The sequence below is a fragment of the Eriocheir sinensis genome, chromosome 57 (genome assembly GCF_024679095.1).
Source record: "Eriocheir sinensis breed Jianghai 21 chromosome 57, ASM2467909v1, whole genome shotgun sequence".
NCBI lineage: Eukaryota > Metazoa > Arthropoda > Malacostraca > Decapoda > Varunidae > Eriocheir > Eriocheir sinensis.
The window spans coordinates 2,302,299-2,324,798 of record NC_066565.1 but is presented as its reverse complement, the minus strand read 5'-3'; the positions used below and the strand labels follow the sequence as shown (position 1 = coordinate 2,324,798).

The 22,500-nt window shown below is 40.9% G+C and overlaps 2 protein-coding genes and 3 long non-coding RNA genes across 16 annotated transcripts in view; 2 read left to right on the top strand and 3 right to left on the bottom strand.

Moving 5' to 3' along the window:
• LOC126984542 (uncharacterized) overlaps window positions 1–17,239 on the top strand; it is a 135,158-nt gene extending 117,919 nt beyond the window's left edge. For 4 of the 11 annotated variants that reach the window (XM_050838272.1, XM_050838263.1, XM_050838268.1 and 1 more), the window contains 2 exons: window positions 15,521–15,619; window positions 15,717–17,239. In XM_050838272.1, coding sequence (XP_050694229.1) covers window positions 15,521–15,619; window positions 15,717–15,864 — 247 coding nt within the window. In that variant the 3' untranslated portion in view covers window positions 15,865–17,239. The remainder of the gene's footprint in view (window positions 1–15,520; window positions 15,620–15,716) is intronic. The other 7 variants (XM_050838274.1, XM_050838267.1, XM_050838265.1 and 4 more) reach the window with 3 other exon arrangements.
• LOC126984548 (uncharacterized) lies at window positions 9,674–12,276 on the top strand. The gene is made up of 2 exons (XR_007737005.1): window positions 9,674–10,447; window positions 11,010–12,276. It is a non-coding gene; the product is annotated as an uncharacterized LOC126984548 (long non-coding RNA).
• Window positions 12,510–22,500, bottom strand: part of LOC126984538 (thioredoxin reductase 1, cytoplasmic-like) — a 17,073-nt gene continuing 7,082 nt past the window's right edge. Inside the window, exons 4-11 of the mRNA XM_050838252.1 lie at window positions 20,918–21,097; window positions 19,955–20,188; window positions 19,117–19,233; window positions 17,808–17,962; window positions 15,118–15,247; window positions 13,643–13,873; window positions 12,949–13,083; window positions 12,510–12,659 (exon numbers count right to left, since the gene is read on the bottom strand). Of these exons, the coding sequence (XP_050694209.1) occupies window positions 12,597–12,659; window positions 12,949–13,083; window positions 13,643–13,873; window positions 15,118–15,247; window positions 17,808–17,962; window positions 19,117–19,233; window positions 19,955–20,188; window positions 20,918–21,097 (1,245 nt within the window). The 3' untranslated portion in view covers window positions 12,510–12,596. The remainder of the gene's footprint in view (window positions 12,660–12,948; window positions 13,084–13,642; window positions 13,874–15,117; window positions 15,248–17,807; window positions 17,963–19,116; window positions 19,234–19,954; window positions 20,189–20,917; window positions 21,098–22,500) is intronic.
• Window positions 16,831–17,575, bottom strand: LOC126984553 (uncharacterized). Its single transcript, XR_007737011.1, has 3 exons — window positions 17,467–17,575; window positions 17,014–17,135; window positions 16,831–16,916 (listed from the first exon to the last, which is right to left on the bottom strand). It is a non-coding gene; the product is annotated as an uncharacterized LOC126984553 (long non-coding RNA).
• LOC126984551 (uncharacterized) overlaps window positions 21,104–22,500 on the bottom strand; it is a 2,460-nt gene continuing 1,063 nt past the window's right edge. The window contains exons 2-3 of one of the 2 annotated variants that reach the window (XR_007737009.1): window positions 21,688–22,396; window positions 21,104–21,569 (exon numbers count right to left, since the gene is read on the bottom strand). This is a non-coding gene — a long non-coding RNA (uncharacterized LOC126984551). The remainder of the gene's footprint in view (window positions 21,570–21,687; window positions 22,397–22,500) is intronic. The other variant, XR_007737008.1, reaches the window with a different exon arrangement.

Here is a 22,500-nt window from a genome sequence, read left to right as displayed (position 1 = left end):
TGGAGAGAGAGAAAAGGAGAGGGAGAGAAGGTGAGAGGGAGAGGAAGAGAGTGAGTGAGAGTGAGAGAGAGAGAGAGAGTGAGAGAGAGCACCTTCCTCTCCGGGACTTCGGCTGATACTGGAGGTCTCTCTCTCTCTCTCTCTCTCTCTCTCTCTCTCTCTCTCTCTCTCTTTAATGTAAATATTATTCCTAGGTATAGAAAACGGCGCCAAGAAGTAAAAAAAAAAAAAAGTCGATTGTTTGTTAGCCTATCAATCAATTTCTCTCTCTCTCTCTCGTACCAATATCTCTCTCTCTCTCTCTCAAGTACAACATCCAGGATGACCCTTGAGAGAGAGAGAGAGAGAGAGAGAGAGAGAGAGAGAGAGAGAGAGAGAGAGAGAGAGAGAGAGAGAGAGAGAGAGAGAGAGAGAGAGAGAGAGAGAGATTGGGTCACTGGGCTAATTAGAAGGAATACAGAAAAGAAGGAGGTGGAGGAGGAGGAGGAGGAGGAGGAGGAGGAGGAGAAATATGAAAAGGCTAAGAAACAAAAAATCGATACAAAAAAAAAAGATGAGAAGAAGAAGAAGAAGAAGAAGAAGAAGAAGAAGAAGAAGAAGAAGAACAAATAAAATCGATTCTGGCAGTACTTTTCTTCCTTCCTCCTCCTCCTCCTCCTCCTCCTCCTCCTCCTCCTCCTCTTCTTCCTCCTCCTCCTCCTCCTTCCTCTCTTAGACAAGGTGCGTGACTGCCTGTTACTGTGTACGTGCGTGTGTACGTGTGTGTGTACGCATGTGTGTGTGTGTGTGTGTGTGTGTGTGTGTGTGTGTGTGTGTGTGTGTGTGTGTGTCATTCAACCTTCAGGGAAAACTATTGATGAGAGAGAGAGAGAGAGAGAGAGAGAGAGAGAGAGAGAGAGAGAGAGAGAGAGAGAGAGAGAGAGAGAGAGAGAGAGATGAATGGAAATGGTCGGTAAGGTCAAGAGTTATGGATGAAGTCTCTCTCTCTCTCTCTCTTAATAATCGAACCTTTATAAATCAAACCAAACCAAGACCAAAGAGAGAGAGAGAGAGAGAGAGAGAGAGAGAGAGAGAGAGAGAGAGAGAGAGAGAGAGAGAGAGAGAGAGAGAGAGAGAGAGACTGGAAGAGTTGGCAGTTGTGAGTACGAGGTGCCAGATGTACGATAACGAACATCTCTCTCCCGTGTACGATAATAATCCTTCCATATATTCATAACAGCCTCTGGTAGTGAAAGTTTTGTTAAGTCACTCAGTAAGCAAAAAATAAATAGTCAGCCAGTCAGTCAGCCAGCCATTCACTCAGTCAGTCAGTCAGTCAGTTGGTTAAAATTTAGTCAGTCAGTCAGTCAGTCAGTTGGTTAAAATTTAGTCAGTCAGTCAGTCAGTCAGTCAGTCAAAATTTAGTCAGTCAGTCAGTCAGTCAGTCAAAATTTAGTCAGTCAGTCAGTCAGTCAGTCAGTCACAGTTAAAATTTAGTCAGTCAGTCAGTCAGTTGGTTAAAATTTAGTCAGGCAGTCAGTCAGCCAGTCAGTTAGTCAAAATTTAGTCAGTCAGTTAGTCAGTCAGTCAGTCAGTCAGTCAGTTAAAATTTAGTCAGTCAGTCAGTCAGTCAGTCAGTCAGTTAAAATTTAGTCAGTCAGTCAGTCAGTCAGTCAGTCAGTCAGTCAGTTAAAATTTAGTCAGTCAGTCAGTCAGTCAGTCAGTCAGTTAAAATTTAGTCAGTCAGTCAGTCAGTTAAAATTTAGTCAGTCAGTCAGTCAGTCAGTCAGTCAGTTAAAATTTAGTCAGTCAGTCAGTCAGTCAGTCAGTCAGTCAATAAACAAAGCAGCCAATGATAAATTCAGTCAGCGAGTTGTCAGAAAATCATGGCAAGTCAGTCAGTCAACGTGAACTTGAAGCACTCAGTCAAAATAGTACCAAAAGTTTATCACTGTGAAATTCGATTAGTCAAAAGAAATTACCATAAGCTTAGTCAGTCAACGTGAAGCTCAGTCAGTCAGTCAACATATCAGTCAAGATTCACAAGAGCTCACAACCCCATCCATCACACTTTAGAGTCGTATCATGAGACATTTAGCCGCCCAAGAACACGTATTTGACAAGGCTTTCATAGGAGTTGTGGGCATTTCCAGGGGTAGTTTTATGACCCTGGTGGTAGTTTGACCCTTCTTCTGTACTGTGAACCTAGAAACACCTATTTGACAAGGCTTTCATAGGAGTTGTGGGCATTTCCAGGGGTAGTTTTATGACCCTGGTGGTAGTTTGACCCTTCTTCTGTACTGTGAACCTAGAAACACATATTTGACAAGGCTTTCATAGGAGTTCTGTGCATTTCCAGGGGTAGTTTTATGACCCTGGTGGTAGTTTGACCCTTCTTCTGTACTGTGAACCTAGAAACACATATTTGACAAGGTTTTCATAGGAGTTCTGGGCATTTCCAGGGGTAGTTTTATGACCCTGGTGGTAGTTTGACCCTTCTTCTGTACTGTGAACCTAGAAACACATATTTGACAAGGTTTTCATAGGAGTTCTGGGCATTTCCAGGGGTAGTTTTATGACCCTGGTGGTAGTTTGACCCTTCTTCTGTACTGTGAACCTAGAAACACCTATTTGACAAGGCTTTCATAGGAGTTGTGGGCATTTCCAGGGGTAGTTTTATGACCCTGGTGGTAGTGTGACCCTTCCTCTGTACTGTGAACCTAGAAACACATATTTGACAAGGCTTTCATAGGAGTTGTGAGCATTTCCAGGGGTAATTTTATGACCCTGGTGGTAGTTTGACACTTCTTCTGTACTGTGAACCTAGAAACACATATTTGACAAGGCTTTCATAGGAGTTGTGGGCATTTCCAGGGGTAGTTTTATGACCCTGGTGGTAGTTTGACCCTTCTTCTGTACTGTGAACCTAGAAACACATATTTGACAAGGCTTTCATAGGAGTTGTGGGCATTTCCAGGGGTAGTTTTATGACCCTGGTGGTAGTTTGACCCTTCTTCTGCACCGTGAACCTAAAGAAACACTCATTAGAACCCGACTGACCCCCTCTTTGACCTTTAGAAGTAGCTGATGGGAGAAGTGAATGTTTCTATCGTCGTATTAAAAGACATATCGCCCCCTTAGAACACATATTTGACAAGGCTTTCATAGGAGTTGTGAGCATATCCAGGGGTAGTTTTATGACCCTGGTGGTAGTTTGACCCTTCTTCTGCACCGTGAACCTAAAGAAACACTCATTAGAACCTGACTGACCCTTTCTTTGGCCTTTAGAAATTGCTTATGTGAGAAGCGATAGTCTTATAATACCGACCTTACACTCTCCAGACCTTGAATCAGTCCACACACACAAGTATCTTAGTGTTCGCCTCACAACTAACTTAAAATTCATCACTCACGTAGACCACATCAGTACCACAGCCAACCGAACACTGGGGTTGCTGGGGAGGAATCTACATAACTGCACACCTGACATTAAACACATGACTTATAACACACTTGTGAGACCAACACTTGAATACAGCACCGCGGTTTGGGATCCTTACACACACAGGAACATTCATAGGTTAGAACAGATCAACATTAAGGCGGCAAGGTTCATTACAAACAATTACACTCGAACGCCTGGCATCACAACACGGATCAAACAACAGATAAACATGGACCCTCTTCACATACGCAGACAAGCACACAGACTTACACTTATGTACAAGATCACAAACACCGTTGCCAGATTATCATACTCGTAGCTTCGTATTTACCGGTTTCTGAGCCATAACTATTGCCAAAACACACCAATAATCAACCATTCTAATGATAACTGTATATGAAGGCAATTATTGGGGTCGAGGAGGCAGATTTTTGGGTCGGAAATTGGCAGACAGGAGGCCGAGTACGACAATCTGGCAACGTTGATCATAAACACTCACACAGACACTGACCCACACACATACTTACACAAGGCAAACAGTCATCGTACTCGTAAAACACACATCCATAAATACTAAACATATCACAAGCACTCATACTTTCCACGCACCATACGTCACTGGAACAGCCTCCCTCAAGAGATTTTAGACTGCGGTACAATAGACTCATTCAGTAAGCAAATACACACTCACTTGTCGCCATAACACTGCGCATTACACATCAAGTTCAAGATCAAGGTCAGTCAACGAATCAGTCAGTCAGTCAACCAGTTACACTCACCCGACATAACAATCAACAAATTTCAAATCAATCAACAAAGCAATTAACAAAAACAAGAAAATAAGAAAAGAAAAAAAAGTAAAATTCATGGTAATTACCTTTTTTTTGAAGCAGCAGCAGCCTCGGTAGTCGTAGTAGTCGTAGTAGTCGTAGTAGTAGTCGTAGTAGTAGTAGTAGTAGTCGTAGTAGTAGTAGTAGTAGTAGTAGTAGTAGTAGTAGCAGAAAATCACTTTAAAAAAAAACACTGAAAAAGAAATGAAATAAATCCGACAATTATCACCATTTAATTATGAGAGAGAGAGAGAGAGAGAGAGAGAGAGAGAGAGAGAGAGAGAGAGAGAGAGAGAGAGAGAGAGAGGAAATATGAAGAGAGAGAGAGAGAGAGAGAGAGAGAGAGAGAGAGAGAGAGAGAGAGAGAGAGAGAGAGAGAGAGAGAGAGAGAGAGAGAGAATAGGCTAATAGAGTAGTTACCTCCTTTCCCTCTAAACTATCACTTAGGTAAACTATCACAAGTAAAAAAAAAAATAAAAAAACACGGTAGGATGGAGAGGTAGAAAGGATGGAGGAGGAGGAGGAGGAGGAGAGAGGAAGGAAGGAAGGAAGGAAGGAAAGGAGAGGAAATGAGGGAGGGAAAGTAGAGGAAAACAACCAATTACACACACACACACACACACACACACAATGACACACACACACACACACACACACACACACACACACACACACACACACATAACAATCACCCTATTCGAGAAACACAAGGTTTTCAACACTCCGGAACGCAATACAAAGTTAACATATGATCTACTCACCTCAAGAAACACACAGAACACGTTGGCAACACTTAACACACAGCAACACACGTCCATCGCCCGCGGGTTTGAAGTTTGAATTGACTGGGAAATGGCGGGTTGGTCGCTGCCGGGTGTCAAATTGTCGTACTTTTCAACTTTACATATCGCTAAAAGACGCTTAATTAACTTTCGTGTGGGGATAGATAACGATAACTTGATCTTAATTAGTGTTGAAACCATTAATTAACTATGATTTTGGAAATGATCAGTAAATAGTTTCAAGATATCGTACTTTATCTACTAAAAACAAAAAAAAGACACCTCTCGTCCCCCCCCTACCCCCCCCCTACCCCAGTGCAACGGTGCCACATACCAGCTTCTCGTATTTTCCTTTTATTTTGACACTTCTAATGCCACAGAGACATCGATACTTAACGCTGATAACACTAACTTTAATTATAGGTCGGTGTTGGAGCTTGTAAGACTGTTATAGGGGCTGAAAATTATATATGCAATGTTCTGAGTATACGAGATCTGGCAGCGCGGCCCAGTGGTATGATGGAAGCCTGGGTGGTGAGCTTCTCTTCCAAGCTCGAGCGCAGTGTATGATTGTGAATGAAAGAGATTACAGGTGGTCTGAGGTCAAAGAAAGGGTCAGTCAGGTTCTACTGAGTGTTTTTTTAGGTTCACGGTACAAACGAAGGGTCACACTACCACCAGGGTCATAAAACTACTCCTGGAAGTGCCTCAAACTCTTAGGAAAGCCCTGTCAAATTGGTGAACGTAGGTGACGGAATGTTTAAAAATACGGCCATGCCAGATGTGTGACGGGTGTGGATGAAACTGTTGCGCATGTGATACTGGTGTGTGGGAGTTACCGGAGAGAAAGGGCGGATGATGAGGGTGGCACTGATGGGCTGGGATGTGAATGGGAGGATTGCAGGAACGGAGAGGGAATGGATGCTGGTGTGTGGGAGGTACCGGAGAGAATGGACGGATGATGAGGGTGCCACTGATGGGCTGGGATGTGAACGGGAGGAATGCAGGAACGGAGAGGGAATGGATGCTGGTGTGTGGGAGTTACCGGAGAGAAAGGACGGATGATGAGGGTGCCACTGATGGGCTGGGATGTGAAATGGAAAAATACGTTTTGTTTAGTCGGCGCAACATCTGTGGTCATACGCAGGAGAGAGACAGAAGGGGAAGGAATAATAGGAGAAGGGAACAGACCCCAGGAGACGGGACACAACCCCCGATTAACACCTGGTACCCATTCACTGGTGGGTGGACAGGGGCGTAGGGTATCATATAAGCCATGAAGAGTTTACTGGAAAAGATGTGATGTGCAAAAAATAGGGAATAGGATGATTTTAATGGATATTCCCTGTTTTGTTTTTATTTTTACAGGTTGTGTCGATATTAAATCCTGACTCTCCAACGTGTCACCTGTACAGCAAGGGCAAGAGCAGTGTCACCTCACCCCGGGGCAGGCGAACCTCAGGGGCGGTGGCACAGTGGTCAGCGTGCGGGCGTGATGAACCCGTGGACCAAGGTTCGAAACACGCTCACGATATACAACCCCGAGTGTCTGAAGGTTACCCACATGCCGCCCAGTCCATCATTTCTCCCCATTAATTACCGCCATTAACTCCCTAACCCTTCGACCTTCACCTATTGATGCTCCGTAATGGCGTCGAGATTGAGGTAAGCCGATCCACCATTGTAATCCGCATATATCTCCTTCAATCCTTAATAAACCCCAGTAATTGCACCCGCCATTAATTCCCCAAGCCTTCGACACTCCATTATAATTGCCTTCACCTCTTGATGCTCCGTAATGGCGTCAATATTGAGGTAAACGTAAACAAACCGATCCACCATTTAAATCCGCCCATATCTCCTTCAATCCTTAATAAATCCCAGTAATCGCACCCGCCATTAATTCCCCAAGCCTTCAAGACTCCATTATAATCATACTCACCTATAAATAATCCGTAATGGCGTCGATATCGAGGGATTAATGACGCACTTCACTGACACAAAACATGACTCGTGGGAAACCATAACGCGGGTGTTGTATCAGCGTTACCAGATTGTCGTACTTTCATTGTTTTTTTCCCGATTTCTGACCCAAAACTATAACACCCATGAAGGTAACGATATACATCCATGATCACTGTTAAAATCGGTAATTATTGATCCTTTTTATGCATTATTTATCGGCCAGAAATCGGAAAATGCAATGTTATCATGCGTTATCAGAATATCGTCCTCCCCCTCATATTTTTTTCCGATTTCCGCCCCTAAAACTGTCTTCTCCACCCCAATAACTACATTTATTTATATTTATCGTTGAGAGGTTTAATTAAGTGTATTTTAATATAATTCAGTCAAAAAATGGTAGATACGCAGGTGGATACAATCATCTGGCAACGCTGATGTTATGCGTACGATAATATGGAAACGTTGGTGGAGTTGCCGGTTAATTGTTTTTCATATTTTTACGTCACTAATCTCCATAAATAAAAACAATGGCGGGTTTAAATGACTTCTAGATACTCAAAAATTTACGTATTGTTTATTTTTATATAAGAGTCATTGATATTTGTTGTTTTTAAGGTAATTTGAGGGTTATATATAGTAAATGCCCATATGTTGTCAATATACCAAAAAAATACCTTAAAATGATTGCTAGGGTACTAAAAAATGCTTATTATTTATTTTTGTACCTTATTATTTATTTTTTACAGTTTTTAAGGTAATTTTAGGGTATAGATGGGGAGTGAACCGTAGCTTTCGCGTTCACAAACCCTGAAAATATATCGAACAGCCTTTAATATACTAAAAAAAAACGCTTATCATTTATTTTTGTATTTTTTATTTATGTTTACTGTTTTTAAGGTAATTTTGGGGTATAGTTAAGTAGTGAACCGCATATTTCGCGTTCACAAACCCCGAAAATACATGGAACAGCTTTCAATATGCTAAAAAAAAACGTATTATTTATTTTCTCCCTTAAAATAAATTGAATTCTCTTGTTTTAATTATTTTTTTTGTATTTTCTCATATAATCTTTCCTTGGAGACAAAACCCAATATATCTTTACCTTGTACGTGATTATAAGTTGATTGCGTTTATGTTATTGAGGATATATTACTTTTCTCATTAATGAAGATAATTAGTGGATTTAGCCTATAATTTGTTTCCCCTATAATTGTTTCCTTAGGTAATTAATTGGGGTGATTTATCTATATTTTCCGTTTCTTAAAATTCATCTTCAATTTCAATCAATTCAGTTTTTTTCTTTTTTATTTCCTTGTTATCTAATTATTTACTATTTCCCATTTCTTCTTTTCTTCATTTCTTCATATTATTCATCTTCTTCAACTTCATTCTATCCACAATTTTCTTATTATTATTTTCTTGTCTAATTATTTACTTGTTCACATTCTTCAATAACTCTCTAACTTTACATTCATGGTGGCTACATACTTACATCAATTTCTCATAATTAACAATAAAAAAACAGGAACATCACAAAAAAATAGTATCATTGCATTAAACTTTATTATTACTATCCTAATAACAGCTATAACATGTTTCGATAGTAGTAGTAGTAGTAGTAGTAGTAGTAGTAGTAGTAGTAGTAGTAGTAGTGTGCTTCGTCTAATATTAACATCACAATCTTTTTTAATCGTAATATTTCAGAGCAAGTCGTGTTTCCGTCAGCCATGAAAATACATCATAACAAACAACTGCTTTTTATCTGTTGCTTTCTTTAACTATCTATCAATTTCTCTTCTTTTCAGGGATGGAGAGACAAATAAACAATAATAGAAGGAATGGATTTTGGGGGAGTCCGAGAGAATGCAAGATTAAGTACAAAATATAGGAACGAATGAATTAGGTTAGGTTTGGTCGGGGGTAACTTGGAAAACACTAAAATATTGTACGTAAAAACATTAGCGGACGAGGCAGAACTGAACCCGCCTTTCCGTCACCCCGTGAAAATACATACGTCAAACAGTTTCTTCCGTACGTCTGTCGGAAAGCTTGGAATGAAGACAAATTAAACGAGAAATTGTTTCGGAAGAGTTTGAGAAAATACACATCAACGAAAAATTAAGTACAATATATAGATGGATAAGTTCACGTAGTTTAGTTTGATAATAATGTAGAAAACAGTTAAGAAATGGTGAAAGGAAAATCAAATACAAAATGATCGCGAGGGAAAACACACGATGCAGCTTGAAAAATACACGGGAAATTAATACTTTGCAAAATACAGAAAAGAGGAAGAAATAGTTAGAAAAGTATACAAGAGGAAAAATTGTTAGAAAAATATACAAGAGGAAAAATTGTTAGAAAAATTGAGAAAAATATAGTTTGCAAAATACAGAAAAGAAGAAAAATATAGTTTGCAAAATACAGAAAAAAGGAAAAATATAGTTTGCAAAATACAGAAAAGAAGAAAAATATAGTTTGCAAAATACAGAAAAGAGGAAGAAATAGTTAGAAAAGTATACAAGAGGAAAAATTGTTAGAAAAATAGAGAAAAATATAGTTTGCAAAATACAGAAAAGAAAAATATAGTTTGCAAAATACAGAAAAGAAGAAAAATATAGTTTGCAAAATACAGAAAAGAGGAAAAAAATAGTTTGCAAAATACAGAAAAGAAGAAAAATATAGTTTGCAAAATACAGAGGAAAAAAATAGTTTGCAAAATACAGAAGAGGAAAAATATAGTTTGCAAAATACAGAAGAGGAAAAATATAGTTTGCAAAATACAGAAAAGAGGAAAAATATAGTTTGCAAAATACAGAAAAGAAAAAAATAGTTTGCAAAATACAGAAAAGAGGAAAAATATAGTTTGCAAAATACAGAAAAGAAAAAAATAGTTTGCAAAATACAGAAAAGAGGAAAAATATAGTTTGCAAAATACAGAAAAGAGGAAAAATATAGTTTGCAAAATACAGAAAAGAGGAAAAATATAGTTTGCAAAATACAGAAAAGAGGAAAAATATAGTTTGCAAAATACAGAAAAGAAGAAAAATATAGTTTGCAAAATACAGAAAAGAGGAAAAATATAGTTTGCAAAATACAGAAAAGAAGAAAAATATAGTTTGCAAAATACAGAAAAGAAGAAAAATATAGTTTGCAAAATACAGAAAAGAAGAAAAATATAGTTTGCAAAATACAGAAAAGAGGAAAAATATAGTTTGCAAAATACAGAAAAGAAGAAAAATATAGTTTGCAAAATACAGAAAAGAAAAATATAGTTTGCAAAATACAGAAAAGAAGAAAAATATAGTTTGCAAAATACAGAAAAGAAAAATATAGTTTGCAAAATACAGAAAAGAAGAAAAATATAGTTTGCAAAATACAGAAAAGAAAAATATAGTTTGCAAAATACAGAAAAGAAAAATATAGTTTGCAAAATACAGAAAAGAGTATTAATATAGTTTGCAATATACAGAAAGAAAAAATATAGTTTGCAAAATACAGAAAAAAGGAAAAATATAGTTTGCAAAATACAGAAAAGAAGAAAAATATAGTTTGCAAAATAGAGGAAAAAAAGTTTGCAAAATACAGAAAAGAAGAAAAATATAGTTTGCAAAATAGAGGAAAAAAAGTTTGCAAAATACAGAAAAGAAGAAAAATATAGTTTGCAAAATACAGAAAAGAGGAAATATATAGTTTGCAAAATACAGAAAAGAGGAAAAAAATAGTTTGCAAAATACAGAAAAGAAAAATATAGTTTGCAAAATACAGAAAAGAGGAAAAATATAGTTTGCAAAATACAGAAAAGAAAAATATAGTTTGCAAAATACAGAAAAGAAGAAAAATATAGTTTGCAAAATACAGAAAAGAAGAAAAATATAGTTTGCAAAATACAGAAAAGAAGAAAAATATAGTTTGCAAAATAGAGGAAAAAAAGTTTGCAAAATACAGAAAAGAGGAAAAATAGTTTGCAAAATACAGAGGAAAATAATAGTTTGCAAAATACAGAAGAGGAAAAATATAGTTTGCAAAATACAGAAAAGAGGAAAAAAAAGTTTGAAAAATACACAGAAAAAAATATATAGTTTGCAAAATGCACTTCAGGAAAAAAATAACTTGGGATATCACATTATAATCCCAAAGCCAGGAAAAAAAGATTAGACAAGTTAATGATAAGTTAATAACAAGATAATAAGGTGATAAGATACATATCCGTTTTCTTTCTTACCCAACTTTCTATTGCTAGTGAGAATGGACCCCTGGACTGAATATTTGGTGGGTAACTCATAAATACTGAAGGAACAAAAAAAAACTATACTCGTAATAATAATAATAATAATAATAATAATGATAACAATAATACCGGTAATAATAATAATGATAAATAATGGGTTTGTAATAGTAATAATGATAATATTAATAAAAAGGAAATAAGTAAAAATCGGAAACCAGGAAATGAAGAAAAAAAACGAAAAATGAACGAAAAAACAAAAAATTCACTCGGACAAAATAAATTACGGGAAACTAATAATAATAATAATAATAATAATAATAATAATAATAATAATAATAATAATAATAATGAGTGACAATACAACATCTCTCACTTTCACTCTCACTCATTTTCATTTTCACTCACTTTCACTTTCATTTTCCCTCATTTTCACTCTCATTTTTTTCACCTTCATTTTCACTCACTTTCACTTTCATTTTCACTTTTTTCACCTTCATTTTCATTCACTTTCACTTTCATTTTCCCTCATTTTCACTTTCACTTTTTTCACCTTCATTTTCACTCACTTTCACTTTCATTTTCACTTTTTTCACCTTCATTTTCACTCACTTTCACTTTCATTTTCACTTTTTTCACCTTCATTTTCATTCACTTTCACTTTCATTTTCCCTCATTTTCACTTTCACTTTTTTCACCTTCATTTTCACTCATTTTCACGCTCATTTTCATTTTCACTTTTTTCACCTTCATTTTCACTCATTTTCACTCACTTTCACTTTCATTTTCACTTTTTTCACCTTCATTTTCACTCACTTTCACTTTCATTTTCACTTTTTTCACCTTCATTTTCACTCACTTTCACTCATTTTCACTCACTTTCACTCATTTTCACTCACTTTCACTCACTTTCACTCACTTTCACTCACTCTCACCTGGTCACCTTAGCTCACCTTTCCAGCCTTCCCCGCCCTAATTAGAGTTTAGAGGAACGACCTTCATATACCTGAGGCCACAAGAGGAGGAGGAGGAGGAGAAGGAAGAGGACCCCCCTACCCCCCAACCCCCTCCTTCCCCCCCCCAGCGGCCTCAAAAGCTAAGGATCGCAGGAAAAAAAATAATAATAAGTCGCTGCGTTAGCCTGTGTGTGTACATCTAGGGGTGCGCACACGTGTATGTATATATGTGTGTGTGTGTGTGTGTGTGTGTGTGTGTGTGTGTTTAATCTGTTTTGCTTTCAACTTTTTCATTTTTTCTTCTTCTTCTTTTACTTCTTCTTCGTGTGTGTGTGTGTGTGTGTGTGTGTGTGTGTGTGTGTGTGTGTGCGTGCCTAGAGCGCTACAGGCCGGAACGCAGCGGAATTAACCTCAGCAACCTTGAGCAGAGACGTCCTTGCCGCTCCTCTTGGTAACATTCAGCGTCGTAAATATCTGCGGAGAGAGGAATATGGAGGTAATATTTATATGTACAAACAGAAACACACACACACACACACACACACACACACACACACACACACACATGGTTTTAGGAAGAGATCATGTCTAACCAACTTACACACACACACACACACACACACACACACACAGAATAACGTTTGAAGAAGAAAGGAAAAAAGAAAGACATAGAAATTAAAATGAAAAGAAGAAATAGAGAAAATAGAAAGGAACCCCCCCCCCACACACACACACACACACACACACACACGCACACACTAACCTCGGCAGTAGTGGGGTGGATGCCGATGAGGTTGTCAAAGTCAGCCTTGGTTGCGTTGAGTTTGAGCCCGATGGAGAACCCTTGCGTGATCTCCCCGGCGTTAGGACCCAGCACGTGGAACCCTAAGACGCGATTCTGTAAGGGGGAGGGGGAGTTAGTGGTGCGTTGGGGTTCGGTGGGGGGCAGGGTGGGATGAATGAGCGGACTTTTTTTTTTTTTTTTCAAACACATTCAAATTCACACTAATATTAGCAATTTTTTCACACACACACACACATACACACATACACACACACACACACACTCAAATTCACTCACATTTACCTTTCTCAAACACACACACACACATAAAAGGTAATGTTTTCACTTTCCAAAATAGGCCTATGAACAAATTTTCCCTTCTCTTACACACACACACACACACACACACACACACACACACACACACACACACACACACACACACACACTCTTTCACTTCTCAAAAAAACACACACAGCCTTTCATTTCACATTACACACACACACACACACACACATACACACACACACACACACACACTCTTTCACTTCTCAAAAAAACACACACACAGCCTTTCATTTCACATTACACACAAACACAAACACACACACACACACACAACCCCCCCCTCACACACACACACACACACACACCCACACCCCAAACCACTCACATTCTCGCTCCGAAGACACACCAGCTTGGCATAACAATCATTCTCGGGGCGGTGGGCGACGGTGAACTCCAGCGGCTGATAGTTGGAGTGGAAGACCTCAATGTCGTCCTCCCCGAAGCGCTCAATTGCAGCTTCCTCCGATAGCCCACAGCACCCATACTCTAGGGGCGTGAAAACTGTGGTAGGCACCTTATCGTAGTCAGTGAGTGCGTCTCCGTTGCCGTACAGCCGCTGTGGGGGAGAGATAGACAGATAGAGATAGACACACACACACACACAGAGATAGAGATTGATGGAGACACACACAGATAGAGATTGATGGAGAGATTGAGCTGTGAGAAATTCCAGTATCATGCCGTATAGCCGCTGCGGGGGAGAGATAGACAGATAGAGATAGACACACACACACACACACAGAGAGATAGAGATTGATAGAGACACACAGAGATAGAAATTGATGGATTGATGAAGCTACAAGGAATTCCAGTATCACACCCAACTGTTCCGGAGCTCGGGGAAGAAGATGAAGGAGGATGAAAGAATAGAAAAGGAAAGGAAGATAATGATGAAGGAGGATGAAGGAATAGAAAAGGAAAGGAAGATAATGATGAAGGAGGATGAAGGAATAGAAAAAGAAAGGAAGATAATGAACACAAGAAGGGAAAGAATACATGAAGGAAAGGAAGAAGAAGGATAAGAAAGACTGTTAACCCATTCCACACAAGGACATGGATACAGCGTCCTTGTGTGCCCCAAACCATATCCGAGGACCCATATATTGCGTCCTGGCTCGCTTTAGCCAATATACGAGTAATTTTATCCCTATATTTATGCTTACATCTCAACATTATCAATTAATTTATGTTTCTTTATGTGCACCGTTTAATTCTGCATGTTTTCATATATAATACATGATGATTGTGTTGAGTTTATGGCTGAAAACTTGTTATATTCAGTAGTGATGTTTGAAATTTGGCATGCATGGAGATCCCGGATACGACGCGGGGCGCTGTTTTGGCCCGGCCGTAGTGAGTTTCTTTATGTGCACCATTTAATTCTGCATGTTTTCATATATAATACATGATGATTGTGTTGAGTTTATGGCTGAAAACTTGTTATATTCAATAGTGACATTTAAAATTTGGCGTGCGTGGCGATCCCGGATACGACGCGGGGCACTGTTTTGGCCCGGCCGTAGTGAGTTTCTTTATGTGCACCATTTAATTCTGCATGTTTTCATATATAATACATGATGATTGTGTTGAGTTTATGGCTGAAAACTTGTAATATTCAATAGTGACGTTTGAAATTTGGCGTGCGTGGTGATCCCGGATACGACGCGGGGCACTGTTTTGGCCCGGCCGTAGTGAAGGGGTTAAAGGAAGAAAAGAGGAAAAAGAAGAAAGGAGGAAAAAGAAGAAAGAAAGGAAAGAAGACAGGAAAGACAAGCCATTAAGAGCCTATATCCTCCTCACCCTTGCCAGCAATCTCCCGGCCTGGATAGCAACCGGCGTCAACTCGTGTCCACCCTCCATGATGTCACCGATGGCATATATGTTGTCCACTGACGACTGCTCCGCCTTGTCCACGATGACCTTGCCGCTCCTGGTGGAGGGGGCGGAAGGGGGCATTAGAAAACAACATAAACGAGTAATTTATCAACGAACATAAAATAGTAATCCCCGGAAAATGATGTGCTTCATAATGCGAGGATGGCGAATGTTTCCGAGGATATGGCGAGATGTTCCATAGATACACAGTTCACTCATGGCAGCACTGACCCCAATGCCCTGCCACATCTGCCTCTTCTTTTAACCGGTCCGCTGCGATTGTCAGGGATTTTGCCTTCGCTGGTAGCCTGGTAACATACACTCCCAGGTCTGTCTCTGCCTCTGTGGTGGATAGTGGAGTGTTTCCCATGTGGTATTGGTGTGCTGGATATCCCTTCACTGGTAGCCTGGTAACATACACTCCCAGGTCTTTCTCTGCCTCTGTGGTGGATAGTGGAGTGTTTCCCATGTGGTATTGGTGTGCTGGATATCCCTTCACTGGTAGCCGTGATATACACTCCCAGGTCTTTCTCTGCCTCTGTGGTGGATAGTGGAGTGTTTCCCATGTGGTATTGGTGTGCTGGATATCCCTTCACTGGTAGCCTGGTAACATTCACTCCCAGGTCTGTCTCTGCCTCTGTGGTGGATAGTGGAGTGTTTCCCGCCCTATAGCTGTACTTTCCTGTCTATCTAAAGCAGGTTCCACAAGGGGTGTTCTTCTGGTGATCCGCTGTTCTCTCTCAGGTCTCCGGAGGTCCAGCACACTCGGGTTGAAGGAAATCATGAATGCCAAGTCCGCCAGTCTCACGATTTGGCATTCATGATTCCCTCGACCAGGATGCGCGGATATGTGTTGCCAGTATGGGTTCTGCAAGGGGCGTTCTGCTGGTGATCTTCCTTTCCTGAGAAACTTTTGCTGTTGCTACAGACAGCTTTAGAGCTTTCAATAGGGTCTGGCACAAGTCTTTGCTATTTAAACTACCCTCCTATGGTTTCTATCCCTTCCTCTGTACCTCTGTCTCCAATTTCCTTTCTGGCTGTTCTATCTCTGCTGTGGTAGATGGTCACTGTTCTTCCCCTTAACCCGTCCGCTGCGATTGGCCCGGATTTTGCCTTCACTCTGCTCTCTCAGGTCTCCGGAGGTCCAGCACACTCGGGTTGAAGGAAATCATGAATGCCAAGTCCACCAGTCTCACGATTTGGCATTCATGATTCCCTCGACCAGGATGCGCAGAAATGTGTCGCCAGTATGGGTTCTGCAAGGGGCGTTCTGCTGACTGAGAAACTTTTGCTGTTGCCAGAAATCTTTAGAGCTTTCGATAGGGTCTGGCACAAGTCTCTGCTGCCCTGAACCTAACCTAACCTAGCCTAACTTAACCTAACCTCCCTGCACTCGAGAGCAACAGTTAGCGGACCAGACATCTTTAGAGCATTTGATAGGGTCTGGCACAAGTCTTTGCTGCCCTGAACCTAACCTAACCTAACCTAACCTCCCCACACTCAAGAGAAACAGTTAGCGGACCAGACATCATTAGAGCATTCGATAGGGTCTGGCACAAGTCTTTGCTGCCCTGAACCTAACCTAACCTAACCTAACTTAACCTAACCTCCCCACACTCAAGAGAAACAGTTAGCGGACCAGACATCATTAGAGCATTCAATAAGGTCTGGCACAAGTCTTTGCTGCCCTGAACCTAACCTAACCTAACCTAACTTAACCTAACCTCCCCACACTCAAGAGAAACAGTTAGCGGACCAGACATCATTAGAGCCTTCGATAGGGTCTGGCACAAGTCTTTGCTGCCCTGAACCTAACCTAACCTCCCCACACTCAAGAGAAACAGTTAGCGGACCAGACATCATTAGAGCATTCGATAGGGTCTGGCACAAGTCTCTGCTGCCCTGAACCTAACCTAACCTAACCTAACCTAACCTAACCTAACCTCCCCACACTCGAGAGAAACAGTTAGCGGACCAGACATCATTAGAGCATTCGATAAGGTCTGGCACAAGTCTCTGCTGCCCTGAACCTAACCTAACCTAACCTCCCCACACTCAAGAGAAACAGTTAGCGGACCAGACATCTTTAGAGCATTCGATAGGGTCTGGCACAAGTCTTTGCTGCCCTGAACCTAACCTAACCTAACCTAACCTAACCTCCCCACACTCAAGAGAAACAGTTAGTAGACCAGACATCTTTAGAGCATTTGATAGGGTTTGGCACAAGTCTCTGCTGCCCTGAACCTAACCTAGCCTAACCTAACCTAGCCTAACTTAACCTAACCTCCCCACACTCAAGAGAAACAGTTAGCGGACCAGACATCATTAGAGCATTCGATAGGGTCTGGCACAAGTCTTTGCTGCCCTGAACCTAACCTAACCTAACCTAACAACCTAACCTCCCCACACTCGAGAGCAATAGTTAGCGGACCAGACATCTTTAGAGCATTCTGTCTAACCTAAGTCTAACCTAACCTAACCTAACCTAACCTAACAACCTAACCTCCCCACACTCGAGAGCAATAGTTAGCGGACCTTTTTTTTTTTACATCTTTTTTGTTGCCCTTGAGTTGCTCTCTGCGCTGTAAAAAAAATAAAAATAAACAAAAACTCACTTCGCCAGCTTGACGTCCGTGTTCTCCAGGCCGATAGTGGAGGTGCAAGGGTCGCGCCCCACGGCAACCACCACCGTGTTGTACTCCCCAACCACCTCCTCCCCCTCCGTGGTGCGAGCCGTGACCCGAAGAAGGCCCGGGGTGCCCTCCTCGATCTACCGGGTGAGAGACGGGTGAGTGAGCGGAATGGGAGGAGGAGAAGGAAGAAAGGGCAGAGATAGAAGAAGAGGAAGGAGGAGGAGGAGGAGGAAGAAAGGGCAGAGATAGAGGAAGAGGAAGGAGGAGGAGGAGGAGGAAGAAAGGGCAGAGATAGAGGAAGAGGAAGGAGGAGGAGGAGGAGGAAGAAAGGGCAGAGATAGAGGAAGAGGAAGAAGGAGAAGGAGGAGGAGGAAGAAAGGGCAGAGATAGAGGAAGAGATAGAGGAAGAGGAAGGAGGAGGAAGAGGATGAAAGGGCAGAGATAGTGGAAGAGGAAGGAGGAGGAGGAAGAGGATGAAAGGGCAGAGATAGAGGAAGAGGAAGGAGAAGGAGGAGGAGGAAGAAAGGCAGAGATAGAGGAAGAGGAAGGAAGAGGAAGGAAGAGGAGGAGGAGGAGGTGAAAGTGGAGATTGAGGAAGAAAAATGAGGAGCAAAATAGTTAATACACACACACACACACACACACACACACACACACACACACACACACACACACACACACACTCTTAAAATGAAAAAGATGAAAAATAAAATGCTTGTAAATAGAAATAAAACAAACAATATATTCAACTTTCAGGAAACACTATCTTAACCTCTCTCTCTCTCTCTCTCTCTCTCTCTCTCTCTCTCTCTCTCTCTCTCTCTCTGTTCCTTCTTTTCCTCAATTCTCCTTTTTATTTTTTTGTTTTCTCTCCATTCCCAATTCTTCCTTTCCTCCTTCCCTCCCTATTTCCTCAGTTTCCTATTTTCCCCATTTTCCCTTATTCCCCATTTTCTGTGTTCTAGTTTTCTCTCATTTTCCCTATTCTCTCTCTCTCTCTCTCTCTCTCTCTCTCTCTCTCTCTTCCTTCTCCTCTTAATTCATTCTTTTTTCCTCTTCTTCTTCTTCCCTTTCTCTTCTCTGTTATCTCCCCTTTCTATCTCCCTCTTTCTTTACTTTTTTTCCTATCTATACTTTTATCCTCCTCTGTTTTTCCTTCTCCCATCCTCTCTTCCTCTTCCCATTTTCTTCTGTTTCCTATATTCCCCTATTCCCCATTTTCTGTGTTCTAGTTTTCTCTCGTTTTCTCTCTCTCTCTCTCTCTCTCTCTCTCTCTCTCTCTCTCTCTCACCTGTGTTATCTCGGTGGGCACGGCGCCGCGGATAAACTTAACGCCATGCTGTTCCATGTAATCCCCGATCTTGTTGGCCATCTGCTGGTCGAAACCTCGGAGCAGGATGGACCGGACCTGTGGGGGGAAGGTTAGGTTAGGTTAGGTGAGGTTAAGTTAGGTTAGGGTAGGTGAGGTGAGGTTAGGATAGTTAAGGTTAAGATAGGATAGGTTAGGTTAGGTGAGGTTAAGTTAGGTTAGGTTAGGTTAAGTGAGGTTGTTAGGTTAGGGTAGGTGAGGTGAGGTTAGGATAGGTTAGGTTAGGTTAGTTAAGGTTAAGATAGGATAGGTTAGGATAGGTTAGGTGAGGTGAGGTTATGTTAGGTTAGTTAAGGTTAAGATAGAATAGGTTAGGTTAGGTTAGGTTAGATAGGATAGGTTAGGATAGGTTAGGTTAGGTTAGATTATAAGTTAGGTTAGATTAAGTTAGGCTACATTGGGATAGGTTAGGTTAGGTTAGATAAAGTTAGGCTACATTAGGATAGGATAGGACTCACAGGGCTGATGATAAGTTAAGAAATCACACACACACACACACACACACACACACACACACACACTCAATGATAAGAAATTGAAGAAGAGCGACTGTAGGAGACACATCAACAAATACAGTTTTCCGTACAGAAGCAAAACAACATGGAACGGACTTCACGAGGAGACTGTGTGTGCAAAAACGCTTCATGAACTTAAAGCCAAACTGGATAAGCGTTATGGAGACAGGACAGCACGAGCCTAATACACCTATTTTCCTGTATTTCACAACTAGGTAAATACACACACACACACACACACATACCATGACAGTAGTATCGTATCCCAGCCCGGCCAGGAATCCCGCACACTCCAGGGAGATATACGACGCCCCCACCAGCAGTGTCTTTCCAGGGGCGTACGGCAGCGAGAATATATCGTCTGAGGTGATGCAGTGTTCCTTCGCCCCTGGGATGTCCGGGTACCTTGGACGCCCCCCGGTGGCTAGGAGGATCTTGTCTGCGGTAATGGTTTTCTCCTTGCCGCGGCGGTCGACAATCTGTGTGGGGGAATGAGAGATAGGTGTAAGGATTGTAAAACTGGGGGAAGAAGGAAGGGATGGAAGTACAGTAGAAGGAAGAAAGAGGAAGAACAGAAGGGGAAGGAGGGCAGCAGGAGAGGAGAAGAGGGGGATAAAATTAGAACCAGAAGGAAAGGAAAATAACATAGGAGGAAGAACAGAAGGGGAAGGAGGGCTGCAGGTGACGAGAAGAGGTGGATAAAATTAGAACCAGAAGGAAAGGAAAATAACATAGGAGGAAGAACAGAAGGGGAAGGAGGGCAGCAGGAGACGAGAAGAGGGGGATAAAATTAGAACCAGAAGGAAAGGAAAATAACATAGGAGGAAGAACAGAAGGGGAAGGAGGGCAGCAGGAGAGGAGAAGAGGGGGATAAAATTAGAACCAGAAGGAAAGGAAAATAACATAGGAGGAAGAACAGAAGGGGAAGGAGGGCAGCAGGAGACGAGAAGAGGGGGATAAAATTAGAACCAGAAGGAAAGGAAAATAACATAGGAGGAAGAACAGAAGGGGAAGGAGGGCAGCAGGAGAGGAGAAGAGGGGGATAAAATTAGAACCAGAAGGAAAGGAAAATAACATAGGAAGAAGAGGAAGAAGAGGAGGAGGAGGAAGAGGAGAAAGTGTAGATAACTATTGCACAAACACAGGAAGAAGGATAACTATTCCACTAACAGTAACACTATCCCCCCCGCCCCCTTCCCGCCCCGTACCTTTAGTGTGTGGGGGTCGTCCAGCGTGGCATATGCGTTGAGGTAGTCCACTTTCTTCTCCCTGAGGGCCACGCGGTACCCCCAGTTGAGCGATCCGATGTGGCTCTGGATCCCCTCAACCATCTTGCCCCAGTCGTGGTTGATGGTCTCCGGAGTGGCCCACCCAAACTCACGGGAGTCCTGGGGGTGGAGAGGGTGGGGTGAGGGGTTCAGACACCATTGCCAGATTGTCGCACTCAGAGCATAGTATCTACCGTTTTCTGACGCCTAACTATTGCCAAGAAGCATCAGAATCTAGCTGTTTTAACGATAACTATAAATGAGATTCGTTATCAGAGCCCAGAAGAGCTTTAACCTAACCTAACTATTGCCAAGAAGCATCAGGATCTAACTGTTTTAACGATAACTATAAATGAGATTCGTTATCAGAGCCCAGAAGTTTTAACCTAACCTAACTATTGCCAAGAAGCATCAGAATCTAACTCTTTTAACGATAACTATAAATGAGTTTCGTTATCGGAGCCCAGAAGTTTTAACCTAACCTAACCTAACTATTGCCAAGAAGCATCAGAATCTAACTCTTTTAACGATAACTATAAATGAGTTTCGTTATCAGAGCCCAGAAGACAGTTTTAACCTAACCTAACCTAACCTAACTATTGCCAAGAAACATCAGGATCTAACTGTTTTAACGATAACTATAAATGAGATTCGTTTTCGGAGCCCAGATGAGTTTTAACCTAACCTAACCTAACCTAACCTAACCTAACCTAACTATTGCCAAGAAGCATCAGAATCTAACTCTTTTCAACGGTAACTATAAATGAGTTTCGTTATCAGAGCCCAGAAGAGTTTTAACCTAACCTAACCTAACTATTGCCAAGAAACATCAGAATCTAACTCTTTTAACGATAACTATAAATGAGTTTCGTTATTGGAGCCCAGAAGAGTTTTAACCTAACCTAACCTAACCTAACTATTGCCAAGAAGCATCAGAATCTAACTCTTTTAACGATAACTATAAATGAGTTTCGTTATCGGAGCCCAGAAGAGTTTTAACCTAACCTAACCTAACCTAACTATTGCCAAGAAGCATCAGGATCTAACACTTTTCAACGGTAACTATCAGGAGCCCAGAAGACAGTTTTAACCTAACCTAACCTAACCTAACTATTGCCAAGAAGCATCAGGATCTAACTGTTTTAACGATAACTATAAATGAGTTTCGTTATCAGAGCCCAGAAGAGTTTTAACCTAACCTAACCTAACCTAACTATTGCCAAGAAACATCAGAATCTAACTCTTTTAACGATAACTATAAATGAGTTTCGTTATCAGAGCCCAGAAGACAGTTTTAACCTAACCTAACCTAACCTAACTATTGCCAAGAAGCATCAGAATCTAACTCTTTTAACGATAACTATAAATGAGTTTTGTTATTGGAGCCCAGAAGACAGTTTTAACCTAACCTAACCTAACCTAACTATTGTCAAGAAACATCAGAATCTAACTCTTTTCAACGGTAACTATAAATGAGTTTCGTTATCGGAGCCCAGGAGACAGTTTTAACCTAACCTAACTAT